The 26,078-nt window shown below is 42.2% G+C and overlaps 1 protein-coding gene across 1 annotated transcript in view; it reads left to right on the plus strand.

Moving 5' to 3' along the window:
• LOC310646116 (vascular endothelial growth factor receptor kdr-like) overlaps positions 1–26,078 on the plus strand; it is a 201,589-nt gene that overhangs the window by 116,527 nt on the left and 58,984 nt on the right. Inside the window, exons 10-11 of the mRNA XM_083372361.1 lie at positions 2,743–2,893; positions 12,922–13,042. Coding sequence (XP_083228487.1) covers positions 2,743–2,893; positions 12,922–13,042 — 272 coding nt within the window. The remainder of the gene's footprint in view (positions 1–2,742; positions 2,894–12,921; positions 13,043–26,078) is intronic.

Here is a 26,078-nt window from a genome sequence, read left to right on the forward strand (position 1 = left end):
TGACCCTATACTTGTTCTGGATAAACTCAATCCATTTTCTCCATTCCATAATATAATGTTCTTGCGAGTAATCTTTCAAATAGGCCGAAATCTTCGCCATCTCTGCCAAGTCGGAAACCTTTAAAATCCACTCTTGTATAGTCGGCAGTTCCTCTTTCTTCCAATATTGGCCTATCAAAAGTCTTGCTGCCGTAACTAAATTCAACATCAACTTAGAGTCCACAACTGTAGCGTCAACAATTATTCCCAACAAAAAAAATTGCGGACAAAACTTTATCCTCCGTTTAAAAATCTTCTGCACCTGCGGTTGTTAAATTAGCAACAAGGTTGTTAAGTTAATCTGGCTTCCCCATTGACTCTGCTTGTCAGAAGGTCGCTAAAGGGGATGATGTGACTCCGTGACGCTGGGACCGTCATAAATGTGAACCAATTATCAAGCACCTGAATGTAAATCACGTGACGATGGGGATGCTGCAACGGTCGTAAGAGTGAAAACATGGTCATAACTCACTTTTTTCAGTGCCATTATAACTTCAAAGGGTTACTAAATGAACAGTTGTAAGTCGAGGACTTCCTACATGTGTTTCTTCACTGAGCAGTGGACATTTTTGATCATCGCCTGAAACCCTCTCAAAAACTTCAGCATTTTTGTCGCTTACCGCAATTCATCCTTTTCTTTATTGCTAACACTTGTGAAAGAGCTGCTGACAAAGAATCCAGGTAGTCAATGACTTTTTCCATGTTCAGTTATGGTGGCACTGGGAAATGTAACTTAGGACTGATGCTCACACTTACAACTGTTGCAACATCCCTCAAAATGCTGGGATTTGGAAACAGGAATATATTTATGTTGGTCATAGCATCCCAGAATCACGTGATTGCCCTTTTCAAACTTTCCATCTGGCTTCTGACAAGCAGAGTCAGTGGGGGGAAGGTGGATTCATTTAACCACTCTGTGATTCATTTAATGACCGTGGCCAAAAGGGTTATAGAATTAGGAGCAACTCAGTTAATGAGCCCATTGCTTAGCTAAGACAGAAGTTCGGGTTTTCAGGTCACATTTAAAAAAAAAGAGAGAGAGAGATCCTGCAGAAACATTGTAAAAAGGCTTTTGAGTCACTTTTGTTAATGCAGCCCAGATCTGGGGAAAGGGTATGCAAGTCACAAAATAAATAAAGAAATGCAGATTATTGTTTTACAACTGTCTGTAGAACAGAATCTGTAACACACACAAAACACATAATGAGCAAATTTTAGGGCAGACCGGGTCTGTTCAGATCTGCACATCTATGTTTATAGTTCAATTCATCTGGAGGGCCAACACAGTTTTGCATTTGTTTTTTTCGGGGGGGGGCAGGTGTCCTGCTTTGTTTTAGTTATTGTTTAGTCTGAGCTGTCTGCCTCCTGTCTTGTTTATGTGTTTTTAATTGCTTGCATTTAGTATTTATGTTATTAGTACGATCATAATAATATCATTAGTATTAGTTTCTATTTTGTCATTTATTTAGCGTATGGCATATCATAAGGGATGCAGTGGCTCAGTGGGTTAGGACGCTGAACTTGTCGATGAGAAGGTCGGCAATTTGGTGGGCCGAATCCCGAGTGTCGCGTAACAGAGTGAGCACCTGTTACTCGTCCCAGCTTCTGCCAACCTAGCAGTTCGAAAGCATGTAAAAAATGCAAGTAGAAAAATAGGGACCACTACGGTGGGAAGGTAACAGCGTTCCGTGCGCCTTTGGCGTCTAGTCATGCCGTCCACATGACCACGGAGACGTCCTCGGACAAGCGCTGGCTCTTTGGCTTTGAAACGGAGATGAGCACCGGCCCCTAGAGTCGGAAACGACTCGCACGCATGTGCGGGGGAACCTTTACCTTTACCTTTACTATGGCATATCATACCTGGACTAGCAATATATATTAACATTTCACCTAGATGTTTGTGGATTCTCAGTCATCCAGGTCATGATTGTCTCAAATATGCTTTTTTTTCCTTCAAAAGGCAACTGGACTGTTGTTGTTTTTTTCGTTTGTTTTTTTTCCTTGAGGAAGAAGGAGGAAAACTTCCTGAAGAGGAAAAAAAAACCAGTTGCTTTTTGAAGGAAAAAAGCACCTTTGAGATTTCACCTAGATTAATAAAACGCAATAAAATATAAAGGTTAAAAAGATCTGTGTTCAAATACCAATGTCTAGGACAGGGGTAGGCAACCTCGGCTCTTTTATGACTCATGGACTTCAACTCCCAGAATTCCTGAGCCAGCTATGCTGGCTCAGGAATTCTGGGTGTTGAAGTCCATGAGTCATAAAAGAGCCAAGGTTGCCTACCCCTGGTCTAGGATATCTGTAAGCTGGCCAGAGTCCAACAGGGTGGATGGCTGCGTTGATCCTAGATGGTGAGGATGGTTTTTATTCCAAATTAGTAGCAGATGAAAAGAGGGCAGGAATCAGTCCTTAAATTTGGGGAAGGGGAGATGCAAGTTGTGCCCGCCTAGAGGAAAAATACTGAAGTCCTTACATGGGAAAGACCGTTCTATAAACTAGAATTTAGGATGTCCAACCGTGGCAACTTTACGACCTATGGACTTCAACTCCCAGAATCCCCCAGCCAGCCACAGGTCTTGCCGAGATTGGACACCCCTGCTGTAAAGACTGCATAGATATTTAAGAAGGTCCTAACCTGAGCTTATGTTTAGGACTTCTTTCTCAAGAAAGCCATCCTAGCTGTTTTATTTTCTTCTCCTTCAGAGAGACCTCACATTTATGAAAAGGAGATTGATTTTTCCAACACTGAGCTGGTGACTAAAGGAAGAGAGCACAGCCTTCAATGCACAGTGAGCGGATTGCCTCTGCCCTCCATACACTGGGAATGGGAGCCCTGCAACCACACAGACAACCAGTAAGTAATCAGACATTTCTGGTCTATTTAACTTCCCCATGAGGGATATCCAGCAGAAGCTGCAATAGGGCCACATTCATCACGATTGCACTAGTAACAGGGGTAGGCAACCTTGGCTCTTTTACGACTCGTGGACTTCAACTCCCAGAATTCCTGAGCCACCGTGGCTCAGCTTGGAAACCTCTCCTCACTGTCAATCAACCCCCATATGAGCAGAAATTAACACCAAAGTTAGGACTAGAGCAACAATCCAGAAGTAAATAATACCCCGATCAAGGAACTACCAACACAGACAAACAAGCTAAGAGTAAATAACAGCCTAATCAAGGAACGCTCCCACCAAGACTGAGACAGCAAGCCATTAGTATAACACAAAAAGAGAAAACCCTACTGCCTTCTAGCACTGATGATGTTACCTAGTTTGGTAAGGAAATGTCTACAAAAAAAAACACCAAGCTCATAGAACACCAAGGACCTTGTAGTCGTCTTCTTCTTCTTCTTCTTCTTCTTCTTCTTCTTCTTCTTCTTCTTCTTCTTCTTCTTCTTCTTCTTCTTCTTCTTCTTCTTCTCTTCTTCTTCTTCTTCTTCTTTCTTCTTCTTCTTCTTCTTCTTCTTCTTCTTCTTCTTCTTCTTCTTCTTCTCCTTCTCCTCCTTTTCCTTTTCCTTTTCCTTCTCCTTCTCCTTCTCCTTCTCCTTCTCCTTCTCCTCCTCCTCCTCCTCCTCCTCCTCCTCCTCCTCCTCTTCTTCTTCTTCTTCTTCTTCTTCTTCTTCTTCTTCTTCTTCTTCTTCTTCTTCTTCTTCTTCTTCCTCCTCCTCCTCCTCCTCCTCCTCCTCCTCTTCCTCCTCGCGCTGATGAGGCTACCTAGTTGGTTCATGAAATGTCTGCAAGAAAACAGCCACGCTCAGAGAGCACTAAGAGCACCACAGTTCAACCCTGAGCTAAAAATATTATCTCCTATTAACTTTAGGCTTTCAGGTAGGTTAGTGTTCCTTCAGCTCTTAAGCTATGGAAGAAGTTGTAAAAGATGAAGTGTGAGTCAAAATGATCAGAACAATCCTTCATTACACCATAGAGCTATCTAGCTGGACTTTGTCTTCCATTGCAGAAATTTATCCATCAGCACAACATAAAAAACCTTCCATAATTATGGGTTGTTCTCAGTGTATGGTCAAACATGAAGGTCTCATTCAGATATGAAAATAATGAAATAAGTTTCCTGTATGGATTTTTTCAAACTTCTGGAACTGATGAGTATTGTAAGTAAATTCTTCACTGGCCATGTTGAAAATGCCCTTAAAGACAGGAGATTGCATTTACCACATTGAGGGGAAGTAATTCAGCATCCAAAGGATGTTGTCAGGTGACTGCAAAGCCCCACTGCTTCAGTAGACCATGCCCTTGAATTTTTGAGCTCTACCCATGAAATGACAGAGGTTCACAATGCCCTGGTCTCAAATCAGATGACCAAACTCCGAGAACCACAGCCAGATTTGAACAAGGAATTATCCCAGCTAAACTGCCTGCAAGGAGTTAAAGTTCTTCCACATAAACAACTACCAAAAAACATCGACAGCCCAGTGGGAAGTTTTGAAGTTCTTTAGAGATTCCAACTGAAACAGCTGTTTCAAAGGAAATAAACAGGCCCCCGCTGAATGTATCTCATGGAGTCCTCAGCCAGTTCAGAGACCCACTTGGCTTTGTCCAAGTTGAGAAGCAAAGGGAGGAAGAACAAGGTGTAAACAGTTCTGAGAACAGCTCTGCTCTGGTCTTTGAATTGTTAAGTCCTTCTTTTGATGGAGCTGAAGATGGGAACTCAATCTAAAATGAGAATTTTAGAATAATATAGCATGTTCACATATTGGACTTGGATTAGGGAGACCAGAGTATGAACACCTCATATATCTGTGAGCTAACTTCAAAGCTTTAGTGATGGTTACTTCCTGTCTTGGCCTAAGCCAGTGTGATCAGCAGAAGTGGTTATAAAGCCAAGATGGTGGCTGCAACTATCTTGATTGGAATCCCACTGCTTTTTAATACGCATCTTGACTTTTTTGATCCCTCCCACCCACCCACACAGACACCTGTGGCCCAAAGCATTATGTCATATGACCTTCATATGTCCTTTGTTCTCACTCAATCCAATGTCAGTGCAATTCTGTTCTCTCCAAACATGCTTGAAAAGATGTAGGGACGTAGTTTGTTAGTTGCTGTGCCATGAATAACATACATACATCTTTCTAATCAGCTCTGATAATGAACTGTCTTTTGAAATGACTCCTCCACACATATCTGTCAGCCCAGGATAATATCCAAATTTTCACCTCCACGCTAAAAAGATATACTCCATCTATTATGAAGCCTTTAATTCTGGGATTACAAAGATTAGCGGCCTAGGCATCTATTACCCTTTGTGAGTGTGAACAAATGGATGCAGCCTGTGCTGTACAAAGGGCAAGAAAAACAGAAGAGAGCTAGCAGATTTCCACTGGGGAAACAGCAGAACACAGGATTTATTGTCTTAAAAAGGAGACCTGGTGAAACTCAAGGCTGGCAGAGGCTCTCTTAGTACGTAGCCAGAGAGATAGATTCAACGTGGAGCTTCTCCAAGACCTGCAAGAATGGGGCACCATGATAAAACAAAAAAGTATCTAACCTGGAGGCCAACCCAGGGCTACCAATACTGTAGTGACTTGGACTCAAAGTGGACAAGCTCATCTTCCCCACAGCTGGGATTTGGGAATACAAACAAGATGTAGTGGTGGCCCTCTTCTTTAGACCAGGGGTCCTCAACCTGTGGGCCATGGCCCACTACTGGGCATGGTGGCCTACTGGCCACCATGCACTGGCTAGTGCACGGATGTGTGCACTCACTCCCACTCATGCTAGCACCACCGCTATGCAAACGGGGCACCGCATGGCAAAAACGGGGCACCACGCAGTGAAAACAGGACAGCACTAGCACCCACGGGGCAAAAACAGGGCAGTGCTAGTGAGTGTTATGCGGGCGTTAGCACTGCTCCACTTGCGTCACATGTACTCACACCCCTGTTTGTGTGTGTGCGCTTGGATGTGTGTAAAATGCTTCCCCCTCCCTTTCCCTCTGGTCTGCCAACCAAGAAAGGTTGGAGACCTCTGCTTTAGACAACCTCAGATGAGGTAAATTTGTGAAGGAGAAGAAAGACTGACAAGGATGAACGGAGCAACTCTTGAGCGAAAGAGAGCTTGCACAAAAAAGAGGATAGTGAGAGTAGTTAGGTCTACACAGCAACCACACAGATACACTGAGGTGTGTACAAAAAAAGTTTACTTGTGGGATAAGACAATAGCACAGTCCAGGAAAAAACAGTCCAGGTCATACTTGAGTAATGAAAAAGATAGCAGATAACAACAGTCCAAGGATTATCCGATACAGAGTCTTCTTACCAGTCCGTAAGTCAAACACAGTTCTACAGGCTTAGCAAAACAGTAGCAAACCCACAAACCACGATAAACAGCAAGTAACAGCAAGTGAGAGTGAATGTAACAGAGAGAAGCTATGTCTATAGCTCCCTCTTATGGCCGTAGTAAACAACGCTGGCCAATCATTAGAAGTTATGATGCAATGCATTACATAGTTAAAGTGATACATTACAGTTCTATAACAATGATACAATTGTAGTTCATATATATTGCCAACCCAACCAGTTAGGCCACAGACATATACCTAACAAAGACTATAAAAAATATATTATTCACGATGGACCTAGTAGCCTCCGGAGGCAGACATAGTTTTCACTGAACCTCTCTTACTTCCAATTGGAGCAAACTTTCGGCTTCAGGCCCTACTTGGGCCTTCTCAGAGGCATCTAGTTGCCACTGTGGGTATCATGATGCTGGATTAGAAGACATCTTAGCTGTTTTCACCTTCCTATGGCTCAGGCAGGCATCCTATCTGAGATCCTTGCGACTGAAGAAGCTGGAGCCTGACTTTCTGCATATTCTTTCAGTAATACAGAATATACATAACTGAAGATGGAACTGTGTCATTTGGTGTCATTTGAGCTTGCAAGAAACATCTGCTGGAAAACAACCAAGCTCAGAGAAACTCAGAAGATATGCTTTCATTGCTCTGGAACATCACATTCCACAGATCTGCCCCAAAGTCAGACAATCTGGTCAGGATTCTTTGTCTCTTCTGCTCCCCGCAGTGATGTTCAAAACAGCTACTTGTCTTTAGTTTCATCCTCAGCTCAGCAGACAAACACAGTGATAAGTTGGTAGATGCTAACAAGAGACAAAATAGAAGTAGAGGAGGGGTGGATGGTACAGCTCAAATGTGCTAAACAGGCATTTTGTTAAGTTAAGCATACCATGTTGCCCGTTGCTTGTAGATGAACAGGCAATTTCCTTTGTTCCTGTTGAAATATTAGCAGAGCAACCCATAGGAGACCTTTGGCTCAGGCCTGAATGGAAAATACTTCTCTTGGCGAATGCCAGTTGGAGCCAAAGGTAACAATCTTCATGCACTTTAACCCTTCTCTGCTGCAGGAAGAAATTTGGAAGGAGTCTGGTTTTCCACACAAAACAAAAAAGGGCAGATGGAGGAACATTAAAAAACTAAACTCTCTCCGCCTCCTCTTCAAGTTTTTCTTGGGGATAGAGAGTTATTGTCACAGGAAGAACATCTGTAGAAAAATAACAGAATAACAACAGAGGTGGAAGGGACCTTAAAGGTCTTCTAGTCCAACCCCCTGCTTGAACAGGAATATACGGTTTCAGACAGGGGACTGTCCAGTCTCTTCTTAAAAGCCTCCAGTGATGGAGCACTCACAACTTCTGAAGACAAGTCGTTCCACTGGTTCTTTGTTCTCGCTGTCAGGAAATTTCTCCTTAGTTCCAGGTTGCTTCTCTCCTTCATTAGTTTCCATCCACTGTTTCTTGCCTTGCCTTCTTGTGCTTTGGAAAATAGGTTGACCTGACATAGAACAGACAATAACAGAGTTGGAAGGGACCTTGGAGGTCCTCCAGTCCAACCTCCTGCTGAAGCAAGAGTCCCTATAGCACTCCAGACTAATGGTTGTCCAGTCTCTTCTTAAAAGCCTCCAGTGATGGAGCACCCACAACTTCTGAAGACAAACCATTCCACTGGTTGATTGTTCTTACTGTCAGGGATTTTCTCCTTAGTCCTAGGTTGCTTCTCTATTTCTTTAGTTTCGATCCTTTGCTTCTTGTGCTTTGGAAAATAGGTTGACCCCCTCTTCTTTGTGGCAGCCCCTCAAATATTCAAACACTGCTGACATGTCACTGCTAGTCCTACTTTTCCTTGTCTAACATTGCATTTGAAGCTTCTTTGGTGGCTCAAAGACTCATCCATTGATAGATCTTTGGATTAGTAGCCAAATAAGTATCTCCAAAGTCAGAGAAGAGATGGAAATCTCCTCTTTGAGATGTTCTGGGCCATGTCTCACCTTCCTCTTCCTCTTTGATTTCAGTAATGCAAAATAGCTGATCCCCAGAACATTTTCACACAATGGGAAATCTCTGGACACATCCCAAAAAAACTCTGTCCTGTAAGGGTGGTGATTTTATTTCAACATAATCGGCAAATCTATGATCTGGGGAAAAAAGACTTGAGCTGCACCCTGGATGCTTTGCATTATATGTAGTTGAGAAATCCATGTAAGGTTCCACTTTTGGAAAATTCTATCATCACAGCTTCCTAGAACCTCTTTTTCTGAGAAATGCTCCATTTTTGCTTGACCCTGATAACATTTCTCTGTTGGAGAAATTTGCCCATAGCATCATTTTAAAATGGTAGTAGTCATTTTTCAGGACTGTTCCCTAATTCAAAAAGATCTTTGAAAAAGTGCATTATAGGAAGAAGAAGAAACATGGACCAAAAAGCTTATACTTGTGAAGATAATGTTCAAAAATTATTTTTATTCAGTCTCACTGTTTGTCAAAATACACAAAGAGAAATAAAATGTACATCATCATCATCAAGAGCCTTGGTGGAGCAGTGGGCTAATGCCTCCTTAAGTAACACCAGCTGCCTGCAATTAGTGCAAGTTCGCATCCCACCAGGCTCAAGGTTGACTCAGCCTTCCATCCTTCCGAGGTAGGTAAAATGAGGACCCAGATTGTTGGGGGCAATAAGCTGACTTTGTAATAATGCCGCTTGGGGGGGAAGCCCTAATAAGCAGGCATATACATAGAATGAAGGCTACTGCTAAGCACATTGTGCTTTAGATTGTAAGCCGCCCTGAGTCTTCAGAGAAGAGCGGGATATAAATGGGATTAAAAAATAAATTTTAAAAAATCATCATCATCATATGGGGATGGTGTTATTCATTCAGTCATGTCCAACTCTTGGTGATTCTATGGGCCAGGTCTCTTCAATCTTGCACTGCTTTGAGTTGTTCTATGCTCTGACTGTTATCAGCTTTGATGGTGTCCAGCCATCATGTTCTTTACTGGCCTGGTTTTCTTTTACCACTAACTCTTCCAAATATAATTGCTCTCTCCAGTGAATTCCCCCCACATGACATGGTCAAAATAAGTGAGACGCAGTTTTGTGATTTTTCTGTCCAGCAACATGTCTGGTTTATATACTCCAATACTTGTTAATGATACATTAACTATTATTAAGCTCTTATGAGCCATCCAGAATCACTCAATAATGAGATGAGGGGCATATAAATATCTATCTATCTATCTATCTAGATAGATAGATAGATAGATAGATAGATAGATAGATAGATAGATAGATAGATAGATAGATAGATATACTTTCATTTGTAATCAATGGAATTGCATGCAATAAAAGTGCAATTGTAGGAGAAGAGCAGGCAGAGCTTGGAGGCAGAGTTAAGCATGTCATCAGCTTTGAGTCGTTACGTGGCGACAAATGGGTTAGGCTAGAAGCAATGGGTTAGGCTAGAAGACCTCCGAGGTCCCTTCCAACTGCTATCATTCTAAATTGAAGTGTGCCTTTTTCTTCTGCCTACTCTGTGTCAAATTTCCTTCTATTCCTTGCTTTAGTACAACTTAATCTAGCGTTAGCTGTTTCCTTGTGACCATATGTAAGAAATAGCTTTCACAGATATGCTCATGTTATTGCTATGTATTAGTTAGCCACTTGGGTGGACTTAGTGAATGTAATGAATGTAGTGAATGTAAACTTTTGAAAATTCTTCAAGAATGGCTGTATAATATGCTCCTTGGGATTAGCTAATGGCGATGTAAACCGAGAATGGATAAGTTAATGCCAGTTAGGAGCAGCAATGAAACTGTCACTGCTGGTGCACTAAATATAATATACAAATAGTCTCTTGGTGTAATAATTTGGTTCCCAGGCTGATAAGAATTCAGAAAACAATTATGGAAATAACCAGCTACAAATGTCTCCATCAGCACTGGAAAGTTCTCCTTTTTGGTAAATCATAGGAAGGATATTGGGGGGGGGGGATTAAACTCTCCAAAAGTGTTTTAGAGATTAGTTTTAAATGGGAAACAGTTCACTTGCTGGAATTCTCGTAACTCCATTGCATTCTGAATAAATACTGCTCTAAAGAGAAGTGTGTGAAAATCACTGAAGAAAATAACCTTTGGTTTTAGGCAGCTCCCATGATCTGTGCTGTCATTTGGAGATCTAGGAACTATTAAGGATCTCCCCTAAATGTTTGTGGAGATTCCCAGTCATGCAGGTCATGGCTATTCCAAAGGTGTTTTGCAAAAGGCAACTGGATTTTCTTAGTTTTTTCCTTGAAAACTTTTCACTTCTCATCCAAGAAGCTTCTTCAGTTCTGTCTGAATGGTGGGGATTGGAAAGATTTTTATCAGGGATCTTCAGACCTGGCCCTTTTATGACTTGTGGACTTCAACTCCCAGAGATCTTCAGCCAGGCACATTGGCTGGAATCATTTTTATTAGGTATAATATCAGAAAATAAGAAAGTGTGTATTTAATGTTGCATGTCTTAATAATAGTAAGAATTGTATATGCTCAGTACAGGAAGATATAGAATATTTGTAAATATGGGGTGTATTGTATCACTGGCTGGGAAAACGGGCTAGAGATTAGGAAATTAATATGTACTGTTGAGTAAAGCAAATCGACTCGGACAACATGCTGTTCACTAAGCACTTATGAACTGTAAAAATAGAAAACTAATGAAATATTATATTAAATAAAGGAAATCTGGAATAAAGTGATAATTTCAAAGGTCCCATGATCAGGCCCTCCCTGTAGCTCCCTAAAGCTATCCAAAGATATGGGCTGGGCTCATCATTCCATCTAAAGACCTGGTTTATTTTAATTATGGTTTCTTGAAAAACCAACAATGACTGAATCCACTTAGCTCACTAAGCCACAAACTATGGTTTGCACATGGCTGGGTTCACTCAACATGCTGAGGCCAAATCCTAGGGCTTAATGCAACCTGTGAATAGCTGCTTAACTGTGAGACTTTGAATGTCTGCAAGTGACTCTGCTGCAGCCTTCAAACCGTATCACTGGGGGCTGGGGGAGAGCATTGCAATTTGCTTCCATGCTCCAAAGCCAAAAGCAGATTGGCTGTTTCGGATGCCAATGTTGACTTGCAAGCCCCTCCTGGCCCAGCCCACAGAGACTCCCCCCACCCATTTCTTGATTTCCCCCATCTTCTTTGAAGAAACAAGCTCACCAGAACAGCTGAGACAGCAAAGATTAAAAAAAAAAACCTGGCCAGGAAACATTGGAGTTTGGCTGAAAGCCTCTTGGAAGCCACCCAATGAGTGACCCTGGTTCTATTCCAGTCTTAGAGCCCTTGTGACCATCAAAAATATCATGTCTCCTTCTTAAGGCACTTGCAAGGAGAGCTGAAGCAACTGAATGCACGCTTGCTTTGGTTATCTGATTGCTTCTGCATTTATAAAATTGACATTTGCTTTCTTTTTTTGTAAGTAAAGGTAAAGGTAAAGGTTCCCCTGCACATGCATGCTAGTCGTTTCTGACTCTAGGGGCTCATCTCCGTTTCAAAGCCGAAGAGCCGGCGCTTGTCCGAGGACGTCTCCATGGTCATGTGGCCGGCATGACTAGACGCCAAAGGCGCACGGAATGCTGTTACCTTCCCACCGCGGTGGTCCCTATTTTTCTACTTGCATTTTTACGTGCTTTTGAACTGCTAGGTTGGCAGAAGCTGGGATGAGTAACAGGCGCTCACTCTGTTACACGGCACTCGGGATTCGACCCACCAAACTGCCGACCTTCTGATTGACAAGCTCAGCGTCCTAACCCACTGAGCCACCGCATCCCTATTTTTTTGTATCCCACCTTTATTATTTTTACCACTAATTCCAGGCAGCAAATATATCCGACACACCTTCCTCCTCCTATTTCCCCCCACAACAACCTTGTGAGGTGGGTTGAGCTGAGAGAGAGGGACTGGCCCAAAGTCACCCATTTGGCTTTCCTGCCTAATGTGGGACTAGAACTCACCCTCTCCCGGTGATTGGCCTAAGTCATTCAGACAGCTTTCAGTCTCCTGCTTTCTAGCCTAGTGCCCTAACCACTAGACCAGGGGTAGGCAACCTTGGCTCTTTTATGACTTGTGGACTTCAACTCCCAGAATTCCTGAGCTAGCATGGGGGAACTATGGCCCCTTCATGACTCGTGGACTTCAACTCCCAGAATTCCTGAGCCAGCATGGCTCAGCTTGGAAACCTCTCCCTTTCCCAGCAGCGTGGATGGCTCAGGAATTCTGGGAGTTGAAGTCCACGAGTCCTAAAACAGCCAAGGTTGCCTACCCCTGCCCTAGACCAAATTTGCAAGTCCTGGGGAAGGGGGGGTGAGATCCTTTAAAGGAAGCTTTTCAAGATGTCCCTGAGATGTGGGACTGCTGACACCTTCAGCAGCATGACCCCAAGGATCATGGGAGATGTAATCCTACAGCTGGGAGATGAGCGGCTGAGGAAGGCTCCTGGAATCTCCAGAAATTATATGACAAGCCAGGAATGGTCAGAGCAGAAGCCGCCATTTCACTGTTCTTTTTTCTTTTCCTCCCTCCCAGGTGCAACCAACGTGGAGACAAAATCAAGGTCCAGAAAACCGCCAGACTTGAAACTCCATATTTAGCCAATAGGATTAAGGACATCAGAAATATGCAGTTTGTACATGGCAATATGCTAAAGGTAAATTTAAACCGTATGGGATGCGCCAGAGTTCTCCTTTCTTGAATTTCTTCCCAGGAACTAACTCTCTTCCCAGGACCAAATTCTTCACATGCCTGGAATTTTTCCACCCTGGGATCAGTGGCCACTCTCTACTGGCTTTTTTGGAATGCTGGATGCTGACCATGACATCACTCACTTCCCCCTCCTGGTCCAAAAACTCTCCGAAAACGCATGACTCATCCACAGCCCTTTTGGCCTCAAGCCTGAGAACGTGCAAGGAGGAGCGCTTTGGCCATGAGCTTTTCTCACAGCGAGAGGGGCCTTTGGGTGTTTGAAAGCCCAACTCTCCTCACAGCCCTCCTCCCCCCCCCCATCTCCCCTCGCACAGCTTTTTCAGCCATGTTCGGTATGCCACATGTGGCAGAGTCCCAGACAATTCAGAGATCAAGCAAATACTAAAGGAAATCTTACTTTCTCCAACTTGGGAAAATGTCCTTTTTAGGACATTTTCTTTTTTCCTTTCTTCTTTCCCAGCCTCCCTTTCTCCTTCCTTCCTTCCTTCCTTCCTTCCTTCCTTCCTTCCTCCTTCTCTCTCCTCCTCTCTCCTTCCTTCCTCCTTTCCTTCCTCCCTCTTTTCCCTCCCCTCCCCTCCCCTTCCTTCCTTCCTTCCTTCCTTCCTTCCTTCCTTCCTTCTTCTCCCCTCGTCTCTCCTTCCTTCCTCCTTTCCTCCCTCCCTCTTTTCCCTCGCCTTCCTTCCTTCCTTCCTTCCTTCCTTCCTTCCTTCCTTCCTTCCCTCTTCTCTCCCCTTGTCTCTCCTTCCTTTCTCCTTCCCTCCCTCCCTCTTTTCCCTCCCCTTCCTTCCTTTCTTCCTTCCTTCCTTCCTTCCTTCCTTCCTTCTTCTCTCCCCTTGTCTCTCCTTCCTTTCTCCTTCCCTCCCTCCCTCTTTTCCCTCCCCTTCCTTCCTTTCTTCCTTCCTTCCTTCCTTCCTTCCTTCCTTCCTTCCTTCCTTCCTTCCTTCTTCTCTCCCCTTGTCTCTCCTTCCTTTCTCCTTCCCTTCCTCCCTCTTTTCCCTCCCCTTCCTTCCTTTCTTCCTTCCTTTCTTTCTTCCTTCATTCCTTCCTTCCTTCTTCTCTCCCCTTGTCTCTCCTTCCTTTCTCCTTCCCTCCCTCTCTCTTTTCCCTCCCCTTCCTTCCTTCCTTCCTTCCTTCCTTCCTTCCTTCCTTCCTTCCTTCCTTCCTTCCTTTCTTCCTTCAGAATAATATTAAGAGTTATCTTGGTTAAAATGGGAATGATGTTGCGTCGTTTTCCATTTTCCTAGCCTCTTTTTATTCTTTCTTTTCTTTGTCTTCATCAGTACAAAGTGAGGGAAGGAAGAAACCATCAAAATATCCTTGTGCATTAAACAGAACTAAGATCAAACTGCTAACCCTTAATCCATTTCATCCCCTGGCTGATCTGATTCACTTAGAAGCTAAGCCAGGTCAGGCCTAGGTAGTACTTTGGAGGGCAGATATGTATCATCCACTATAGAGTTGCTGTGGGTTGGGTGGCATATAGGTGCAATCAATCAATCAATCAATCACCCAGGGCTTTTGCTAGATGAGAGAAGTAAAGCCTGTCAGAAGAAGCCGAGGGCAAACAAGTTTGGTATTTGCTGTCAAGAAAACAACACAGTCAGGTCTATTAAACCACCAGGCTTGGGGATCAAGTCAAAGAAGACTTGATCTATCTAGGAATTTGGGAGAAGGGCAGCATCTCCCCTGCAGGATAGCGATACATGTTTTTAGATATTTCTTATCCTTAGGGAAAATTTAAATCAATAGGACAATGCAAAAAAGATGAATTCATAAAAACAAGGATAGAGGGAATATTTTGATTGCATTATAAATTCAATCTCGTTAACAGCCACCAGATAGAGTGAACCCCAGGACTTACTGAGCTGAAGAGACTGAAGAAAAGCCTTGAGGAAGGTTATATCAGAAGGAGAGCTGGAAGGGACCTTGGAGGTCCTCTACTCCATCCCCCTGCTCAAGCAGGAGGCCCTATACCATTTCAGACAAGTGGCTGTCCAGTCTCTTCTTTAAAATCTCCAGTGATGGATGTCCCAAAGATGCCTTTTCACGAGGCAACTGGACTTTCTTGATTTTCTTTGAAGACATTTTGCTTCTCATCCAAGAAGCTTCTTCAGCTCTGACTGGAAGGTGGGGAAATGGAAGGATTTATACTCCTTGCAGACAGGCTATCGAAGAGACAGACTAGGGGTGGCATTATACCAGTATTTGAATACTTGAAGGGCTTTCACAGGGAAGAGGACATCAACTAATTCTCCAAAGCATCTAGGGGCAGGACAAGAGGCAACAGGTGGAAGCTTATCAAAGAGAGAGCCAATATGAAACTAAGGAGAAATTTCTTGACAGTGAGAAGGATTAATCAGTGGAACAACTTGCCTCCAGAAGCTGTGGGTGCTCCCTCACTGGAGATTCCAAAGAAGAGATTGGCCAGCCATTTGTCCATAATGGTATAGGGTCTCCTGCTTGGGCAGGGGGTTGGACTAGAAGACCTTCAAGGTCCCTTCCAGATTCTATTCTATTCTATTCTATTCTATTCTATTCTATTCTATTCTATTCTATTCTATTCTATTCTATTCTATTCTATTCTATTCTATTCTATTCTATTCTATTCTATTCTTCTATTCTATTCTATTCTATTCTATTCTATTCTATTCTACTCTACTCTACTCTACTCTACTCTACTGTATTCTAAAAAGGGTGGGGCTTTAATCGCACTGTCACATCACACTCTTGACACTTTTGATACACACACACACACACACACACAATGCAGCAGGGCATTGCACTCTCCAAAACACATTTTAAGGCATTTAGTTGAGTACCCTTTAGCAGGTATTTGCCGTGATTCTGGTTTTAATACTGTATTCTTTGTCAGATCATATTTAATGCATTGAACTGTAGACCCTTTTTAGATTTTCCGATTTTATTCCTGGCCTATTAGTTTTTTATTTTTTTAAAAAATCATTGTATCCATAAACCTCTCCAAGGGCAGGTGCGTCTTGTGCCAGGGTCTGCAAGATGGCTGGCACAGTATCACCAGTGACACCCGATTCCTTGGCATGCAAGTAAAAAAGCGGAAAAAGTTCAGTTGCACAGCTGCACCCACCATCTTGCAAATTTTAACCACTCCATGAACACTGCTGTGTTGTTGTTTTTTAATCTCTCATTGAAGATGAATTCAGCCAAGTTATCGTAGACCTGAATTCCAAATTTCTTCCCACTAAGTCTCTTTAGGGAAGCCAGATTTTTAATAAAGCTATAATCAAGTTGGTAGATATCTGGAGAAACCAGACATTTCTGATGACGTTCTACAACTTTGCAAGCAATTTAGCGATGAAAGAGGCAACCTAAGCTTATCGCATATGGACCTCGTTCCCATCAAAAACAGAACTTTCAGCAAACAGGCCAATTCGCTTCCCCTCGTATCCTAGAAAGTACTTTTATTGGTGTTTGGTTAGCCAGATAAAATAATAAAAAATGTCAGTGCTCTGACAGCCAGTCTTTAATGGAATGTGGTATGAGGTTGGAATTAGCTCAGACTCAGATACTTTCTCATGCGTCTTGCATTCCTTCAACTATCCCATCCTCTTGCAGTGCCGGAGAGCAATTCCCAGTTTATCACTTAGGTTATGTTATGGTCTCATTGCATTTCAGCTGGTAGGAATACAGTCATTTCAAAAAGAAAAGAAAAAGCAGCTCCTAAGGAATGTGTGGCTGGTAGCCAATGTATACCATCCTTGTAACAATAGCATTTAGACTTATATGCAGCTCCATAGTACTTTACAGCCCTCTCTAAGCAGTTTATAGAGTCAGCCTATTGCCCCCACCAATCTGGGTCCTCATTTTATTGACCTCGGAAAGATGGAAGGCTGAGTCAACCTTGAACCAGTGAGAATTGAACTGCTGGCAGTCAGCAGAATTAGCCTGCAGTACTGCATCCTAACCACTGCACCACCACGACTCTTGTAGGCCCACTTTGGATGTTCAACTAGGAGTTATCAGATCTGGAAACAAAATCCAGACAGCCCCTGGTTTAGAAGTTAACTAATTGGGTCAGTTGACCTCTTTTTAGAATTCTCACGACCTGCTAACCCTTCCACTAACTCAATTTTCACATGTCGTGGGAAGATAGCCATACAAAGGGCAGGACACATACCTCTGCCACGTTGCAATGTTGCCAGTGAGACCATCATCGTTGTTGTTGTTGTTACAATGATGTAATGACAGTGATGACATCTTTTTGACCCTTGGCCAATCAAGGCAGCCAATAATAATCATCTCATTAAAACAGGCAAAGTTTCAGAACTAACTTAAAAGGCCAGATCCATATAGCCGAATACTTTGAGTCCTTTATTAAAAGCAGTACAATTTTGAAAGCTGATCACAACCTCTATTGTTGGGATTAACAGAGGCAAACACTGCTTCTCCAATGGCCAACAAATTCATCCATGACAAGGAAGGATGAATCTTTAGGTGGGCCTCTTGCTGCTCTTCAAATTCCCTGATCTTTGTTTCTGACTAGGACCCAACTTTGCAGATGGCACATTCACCAAAATTGAGAATAAAGCAGTGCTAAAGAGCAGGTCGGTCCCTTGTAAATAAGACCCTATCTCTTACGATGTAGGTTACTCTTCAAAAGGGCTTTCAGGTATGTTATCTTGCCCTTGAGGTTTATACAAGCACTGAGAGGAATAGAAGAAGAACAGAATTGGAAGGGACTTTCGAGGTCTTCTAGTCCAACTCACTGCTCAAGCAAGAGACCCTATACCATTCCAGACAAATGGCTGTCCAGTCTCTTCTTCAAAATCTCCAAGTGATGTAGCACCCACAGCTAGTTCTAGATTGCTTCTCTCCATTATTATTATTATTATTATTATTATTATTATTATTATTATTATTATTATTATTTATTTATTTATTTATTTATTTATTTAATTTGTATACCGCCCTTCTCCCGAAGGACTCAGGGCGGTGAACAGGGCAATACACAATAAAAATAGAATACAAAAATTAAAAAGCCATTAAACAATTATGCCCATAAAATTAATACATATTAAAATTAAAACTATTTATTTAATAATAATAATAATAATAATAATAATAATAATAATAATAATAATAATAATGTTGGAAGGGACCTTGGAGGTCATCTAGTCCCTGCTCAGGCAGGAAAGCCTATACCATTTCAGGCAAATGGCTGTCCAGTCTCTTCTTAAAAACCTCCAGTGTTGGAGCATTCACAGCTTCTGGAGGCAAGGAGTTCCACTGGTTAATTGTTTTAACTGTCAGGAAATTTTTCCTTAGTTCTAGGTTGTTGGTTAGTCTCCAACCGCTGCTTCTAGTCCTGCCTTCAGGGGCTTTGGAGAATAGCTTGACTCCCTCTTCTTTGTGGCAGCCCCTGAGATATTGGAAGGCTGCAATCCTGTAACCACTTGTCCTTCTCTTCATTAAACTGTTGTTGTTGTTGTTAGTTGCAAAGTCATGTCCGACCCATTGCGACCCCCTGGACAACGTTCCTCCAGGCCTTCCTGTCCTCTACCATCTTCTGGAGTCCATTTAAGCTCAGGCCTCCTGCTCCAGTGACTCCATCCAGCCACCTCATTCTCTGTCGTTTCATTAAACTAGACATGCCCAATTCCAGCAGCTGTTCCTTATATGTTTTAGCCTCCAGTCCCCTAGTCATCTTTGTTGCTCTTCTCTGCACTCTTTCTAGAGCGTCAACATCTTTTTTACATCGCAGTGACCAAAACTGGATGCAGTATTCCAAGTGTGGCCTTACCAAGGTATTGGTAAGGCCACACTTGGAATACTGCAATCAATTTTGTTTTAGTTTCCATCCATTGCTTCTGGTCCTGCCTTCAGGTGCTTTGGAGAATAAATTGACACCCTCTCTTTTGTGACAGCACCACAGATATTGGAAGACTGTTATCATGTCACCCCTCGTCCCTCTCTTCACTAGACTAGACATAGCCAGTTCCCATTCATCATACACTTTAGCTTCCAGATTCTCAGCTTCGGCTTCCAGAAAAGGTTTTGATCTAAACAGCATCTTTGAGACATGATCTTCATTGCTTTCTCACCATTCTGTCTGTAGTGATTGACAGTGACTCTCTAATAAATGTCCCCTGCATGGCCAGGCCATCTGTCTACTTGAATTTACTATGACCCTCCTAATTAAAACCAATAGTCCATGGGAAACTGGCTCATTCCACAGCACAAAGACAAAACTCTAGAAATAACTTTATTTACAAAAATGCCTTTGGGTCCCTCAAAGGTCCTATCAACTTACTTAAAAATAAAATGTAGCTGTAGTAGAAGACTTTATTTGGAAGCAGGCCCACTTGCCAGGAAGGGGGGGAAACAAACATGTCTGTGTTCAGTCACTTCATTCCAACTCATGGGTGGCTTCAACTAAAAATAAGAAAATGCAGAGAAAGAAACTGGGAATTTGAAAAGGAGGAGGGGGGGTCTCCTTTCCACCCAAGCTTTGAATAATGGAAGCTGAAACTGTGAAATATTTCCTAATATTTTCTTTTCAAAACAATGCAAGTCTATGAACAGTGTTGCTTATCTTACATTTGGAAACAAACCTTTATGACCACAAATGATTTGTAAAAGCTTTTACAAGTGGTCCTCAATTTACGACCACAGTAGGGACTGCAAAATTTGTTGTTAAGTAGTGTGGTCATTAAGTGTTGCCTCACATGACCATCTCCACTTTTATGATCCTAATCTAACGCTACGGTCATTAAGCGAGATATCATGTAACCGTGTCTTGTGATTTCCTGCTGGCTTCCCCATTGACTTTGCTCGTTGGAAGGTTGCAAAGGGCAATCATGTAACACTGGGATTCTGCAACCATTGTAAATGCATGATGATTGTTAAGCACCTGAATTATATTCCCATGACTGTAAGGATGCTGGAGCAGTTGTAAGTATGAGGACCAGGCATACTTTTCAGCACCATTGTAACTTTGAATCATCGCTAAATGATGGTTGCAAGTTGAGAACTATCTGTATAAAAATCTGATTTCAGCCTGCTATTTTTTTAAAGAGTTTGTGGCAGTAACTAGCACAAATGTTCAGCAGGATATTTATAATGATTGCCTAAATGGATAATACTTTCCAATATTATACATCAAATATAGTTCTATGATCAAATCAAGTTTCTGTGGCAGCCCTCAAATATTGGAAGACTGGTATCATGTCATCCCTAGTCCTTCTCTTCACTAGACTTAGACATACATAATTCCTGCAAGTGTTCTAGGGCTCCTTTTGAATTCCAGTGTAGCATCCTTTTCCATGTCCTTCTTGTAGCCTGTCATTTGTAAATCCACTTTCAACTTAGTCTCAATCTTGCCAGGTTGAATATGTTCCTTATCATTTTTAGACACTTTTATCTCTCCATAGGTCTCTGCTGACACTATTAAAATGAACTTCTGAGTCCATTGTTCAAAAAGATCCTTCGGTGTATCCAATGTTAAAATATTTAATTGTAAATCAAGGTTATGTGCTCTTCTCCTTTAATTGTAATCTTTAGTTCCCTCTAGTGTCCCATTTTTCAAATCTTCTGTTGTTGTTTTTTTTAAAAAAAAAATCAAAACAAAAGCATTTTTCCATGGGAAGGATTTCTTATCATTAATTCCAAAATATGCAGGAAGAAACAGGAGGCCAAAGGTGGCTTCAGAAAGTGGAACCAACAACTACAAGGAATGAAAAGCCAACAAGTAGAATGTTTCTTTGATAACTCCTCTCCGAACAAGGACAGGACTTGAGATTGCCCACAGGTGCTCCGTACTGCTGCTCCTCACAAGGAGATTGCAAGGCAGCAACCTCTGGCAGTTTTAGAGCTTTGGGAGATGAGAGAACAGCCATCTTGCTGAAACCACAGTTTGCACCTTTGAAAGGAAACATGTGTACGTTCTCACCTCAGCTATTCCCTCAAGAAAACGTAACTCTTGAAACAGGTACCATTTCAAAAGGATCTCTTGTTGAGAGAAAGTGATTGCAGAGAAAGTAGGCAGGATCTAACATTCCCGTGTGAAAACGTAAGGCTAAAAGCCCATTGTTCAAACACCTCCCAACTGCCCAGTCCATGGAGAGCCAATCGGAGGATGCAAAGGTGTTGTGAGGACTCCAAACCAAGAAAGTGATAAGAAGTTGTTCGGAGATGCCATGATCTTGGTAGCAGGCGGGACTCTCCAGAGATGAGGCAAACCGGATGGCCCCAGGACCCATCCCTCCTCCCCAATTCCCAGGAAGATACATCAAAGCAAAAAGAGGAACAAAGCAAAATGGGTACATCGTAGAAAGGCCCCAAGGCCCCCTCCTCCCACCAGAATGGCAGTGTCCCAACAGGGATCTATGAGGACCTGACAACTTCATTCACATGCGGTGGTACCTCAGTACTCATCCTTAATTGGTTCCAGGAGGCACAACGAGTACCAAAAATGATGAGCACCAATCTTTTCCCAATATGGAATAATGTGGAGAGTCACATGGCAGCCAACACCGACAAGTTTTTTTAAAAATTTTAATTCCATTTATATCCCACCCTTCTCCGAAGACTCAGGGCGGCTTACAAGCTTAGCAGTAGCCTTCATTCTTGGTATATGCCTGCTTATTAGGGCTTTCACACACACCCCAAGCGGCATTATTACAAAGTCAGCTTAATTGCCCCCAACAATCTGGGTCCTCATTTTACCTACCTGGGAAGGATGGAAGGCTGAGTCAACCTTGAGCCTGGTGGGATGCGATCCTGCTTGTGCATTGAATACCAAACAAAGGATGAGGACTGGGAGAATATTTTCAAGTCCAAATGCGCTTAGTACCAAACTTGATGAGTTTCAAAGCAATTAAGGATCAAGAAACCACTGTACTTCCTTTTCTAGTCACTTTTGGAAATTGCTTGTTAACTGCTTTTCAGCTATTAGAAAACTTTGAATCAAAAAGTCTGACTACAACGAGTGAGTTTCTTTTAGGCCTTAGAGAAAGAAAGTTTCAACTAGAAATTAAAAACATCTTCTTGGAATAAATAGCAAAAAGATAATTAAAATATTGATTTTAGAAAGTTACAAAACAACTAAGTGTCCAGATAAATTTAAAACAAGCCATTAAAACATTTTGTAGCCTTAGGAAATCCGTAATCAGATAGTTGTTTTGCCTCTCTTTATCTCCAAATAGTTGTAGTTAGTTTGAACTATCGCAGGAGCAAAGAACTAATAATCTAAGCCAAAATTAAATAACACTGGCCCACTCATTCATTTCAATAATAAATTATTCTCTTTTTAATCATAAAGTCACCCTGGGAGTAAACAGAGGCACGGCTGTTTCTTATTTATACCCCATGCTTTCAAATTCCTTATCTGTACAGATTTAAGAGCTGTGAAGTAATTGATCTCCTGGGAATTTCTGCACGGTGACATGACTTAAATTTTTATTTATGTACTTATCAGGGCTTTGAACTGGAGCTTCAAAAAAGTTCTTTGCACGTGGGTGTGCAAGTGGAGGACAGCTCAAGGCAGCCATGTCTTTCTCTATATAACCAGGCACAGCTGCTGTCAGATGTTGTAGGGAAATGCTGTGTTCACAGTCCCTCATTCGCAAGGGCATTTTGGATGACTGATTCCCAAGTATTTACATCATACATGGTGATGATGTTATCCATTCAGTTGTGTCCAACTCTTGGCCATTCTGTGGGCCAGGTCTCCCCATATCCTCCAGTCTTGCATTGGTTCTTTGAGTTTTTCTAAGTTCTGGCTGGTATCAGCTTTGATGGAGTCCAGCTACCTTGTTCTTTGATGGCCTGGTTTCTCTTTGCCACTAACACTAATTGCTTCCTCCAGGAATTCCCCTGCATGACATGCCCAAATTATGCGAGACACAGTTTCGTGATTTTGCCTTCTAGTGACATGTCTAGCATTAGGTGCACATCATACATATCCTACTCCATCAGGGACTCCTGAGAAGCTTGTAGTAAACAAACTGGGTGGTTTATAATACCCACATAAACACACAGATAAACACAAGGGAATTCCTTTGTTGAAGACATCCCTTGCGCACTTACTTGGAAGTAGGTCTGATTGAACACGAGGAGTCTGAATAGAAACCTAGCATATGAAAACACATGATGGGCAACCTGCTGTTGTGGTTGTAAGTCGAGGAGCACAGTTGTAGGTGCCAGAACCCATGAGAAGATTAAGGACTACAAATCTCACTCCCATGCACCTTCTAGACATCATGACATCAACCAGAGCTCCAAGAACAGGAAAATTCTCCCAAGCTAAAATAAAAGTTAACCATCACCATTACTAAAATGTTTAAAGTGTTGGACGAGGAACAGCTCCAACTCTCAGGTGTGAAATTTAAAGGGGATCAAATGAAATCATGGAAAAAGAGAGTCTCAGATACGGTCCAAGATTCTGCAAGAAATATGGGCTGCCAAATGTAATGAAACAACTGGAAAAGGTTTGTGCCGAAATAACCTGGGCAAATAGCCAAAGTTTGGGGCTGGTTTCAAAAACCACCTCCTTCTCCTCCTCCTCCTCCTCCTCCTCCTCCTCCTCCTCCTCCTCCTCCTCCTCCTCCTCTTCTTCTTCTTCTTCTTCTTCTTCTTCTTCTTCTTCTTCTTCTTCTTCTTCTTCTTCTTCTTCTTCTTCTTCTTCTTCTTCTTCTTCCTTTAAACTGCTGGAATTAAGGCACCTTCTTGGCTTTGTCACTGGCCAAAAATAGGTCACTATTGGTACATGTTTCTGGTAGTAACCGGCATACCAGAAGGTGGGCCAAGCTCTGTGTCTCTCTACATCCATCCACACAATGTGTTGTTATCCACTAAGAGTCTCCATTTGAGCATATCCTCCTTTAATTTTATTCCTTGTCCAGTGGTCTCCTTCCCCCATCTTTTAATTTGATTTTGCTCTTGTGTACCATCAAGAATGTTTGTTCTTGTTATAAACCTGTTCCTTGATCTGAGTCGGTGGGCTTGAAGCATATGTCCGTTCAGAGGATGTCAAGGATCATTCTCTTACTTAGTTCTTTTGGCATCTGCTGCTATTCCATCAATTTTGCTGAATTGTATTGACAAAAACCTGCCCCAACTTTTTCTACAAAATGGAGACAGGTACAAGTCATAGCATCCTTTTCACAGTGAGAACTAGCGGAGTTTGCCATCCTGGGCTGAAAACGCTTCCACAAATAATGGCCTTATGCAAGAATCAATCATTACAGTGTGAATTCATCTTCATTTTGCATTTGTCATCAAAGAAAAAAAGGAAGCCTTTTCTTCCTAATTAAAGTGTGATTGCTTTCATGTTTGGAGACAAATAAGAGCCAGAAAAAGGCAGCTCTTCTCTTCCAGGAACTTCAGAAGTAGGAGCATAAGGAACAGAAAATTTCCCAAGGCAATAATCCACTCTTTCTGACTTTCTTTTTTTTTAAAAGGAAGAATGGTTGCCAGCTGCTCAAAGGTAGAATGCTTTGATCTAGAAGTTAACCTCATTTGCCTTCAGTATTAACTTCACTCCAAAAATAACAGGAGAGTTGAAAACTAAAAGCCAAATAGAAGTTAAGACTAGTAAATGAGCATAGCAGATTGTGTGATAAAATTTTTAGAGGATATAATATTACAGCCCACCGATATGGTTCAGGTCAGTATTTTGCCTTGGGTTAATTCATTTTGCAAGTTAAACCTAGCAGAAAAAAATACTGCCAGGGCCGCAACTCAAAGCTCTTAAGAGACATTTAGGAAGCTAAAATAGAATCATTGCTAATCCTCATTAGTCCTCATACACACGTGCGGTGGTGGGATTCAGCCGGCTCACACCAGTTTGGCGGAAACGATACCAAATTTTTTGTTCAGTTCGGTGAACCAGTTATGATAAATCTGCGAGGGGCATCGCGCTGGGGCTGCCGCCGCCAGGTGTGTCACACCGGTGATGCCACTGCCGCCATGAGGCGCGTCGCCCTGGTGATGATGAGAATGCCAGGCGCGTCGCTCTAGTTGACGACAAACAGATTTTACATTAGGGCAGAGAACCGGCTGCTAAATTATTTGAATCCCACCCTGCAGGCATATAGACGCAAATCTGTTTATGTATCTCCGATCCTGACCTTGTCGTTGTAATCAATAAGTAGGAAAGCTGACTTTGTGAACAAAAATAATATTTCAGCATCTATATTTTCCATTAGTCAGCCACATCTTTTTTCACCCGTGCCCGGCTGAGGAATTCTGGGAGTTGAAGTCCACAAGTCATAAAAGGGCCAAGTTTAAAGACCTCTGTTGTATGGGATCCATGGCCCAGCTCTTTTGATAGGTAGAATTGGTTGGGAAAGCTCCCCCTACCCTTATTGGAAGCTTTCCCCCTAAATTAAATGGCAGTGTAACTTGTTCACAAACTGGAGTTACAACAGGGAGGTAAAGAGTAGCTTTATCAATCCAGCGTAATCGTGTTAAAAATCAGGTCACCTTGATTTCTGTGTTGTGCCATCCTTAGCTGCAAATTCAGCTTGTCGCTAATTAAGTCTGTCCATGCCTACAGCCCAATTATAGGGCTTTGAGTTGTGAAAATTCTTGCACATGTCCAACAAGAAAAGCTACTTGTCTTACAAGGAAATCTACCCTTTTATCCTTCCGAGTTTTTTGTTTTTTGTTTTGTTTTTTTAGCTTGAGCAAAAATCTCCAAGAGGTAATGCCAGAGCAGATTTCAGAATAGATCGAAAGATCTAAAAGCAACACTAGAGAATCCTTGACCAATGAGAACTAGATCTTATACAGGAAGTCCTCGTACAGAATTTATGTTGCTAAGTGAAGCAGTTGTTAAGTGAGTTTTGCCCCATTTTACGACCTTTCTTGCCACCGCTGTTAAGTGAATCACTGCTATTGTTTAGAGTTACAAGATTGTTAAGTGAATCTGGATCCCCCACTGACTTTGCTTGTCAGAAGGTCGCAAAAGGAGATGACGTGACTCCGGGATGGTGCGATCGTCA

The sequence above is a fragment of the Vipera ursinii genome, assembly GCF_947247035.1.
Source record: "Vipera ursinii genome assembly, chromosome: 12".
NCBI classification, from domain to species: Eukaryota; Metazoa; Chordata; class Lepidosauria; order Squamata; family Viperidae; genus Vipera; species Vipera ursinii.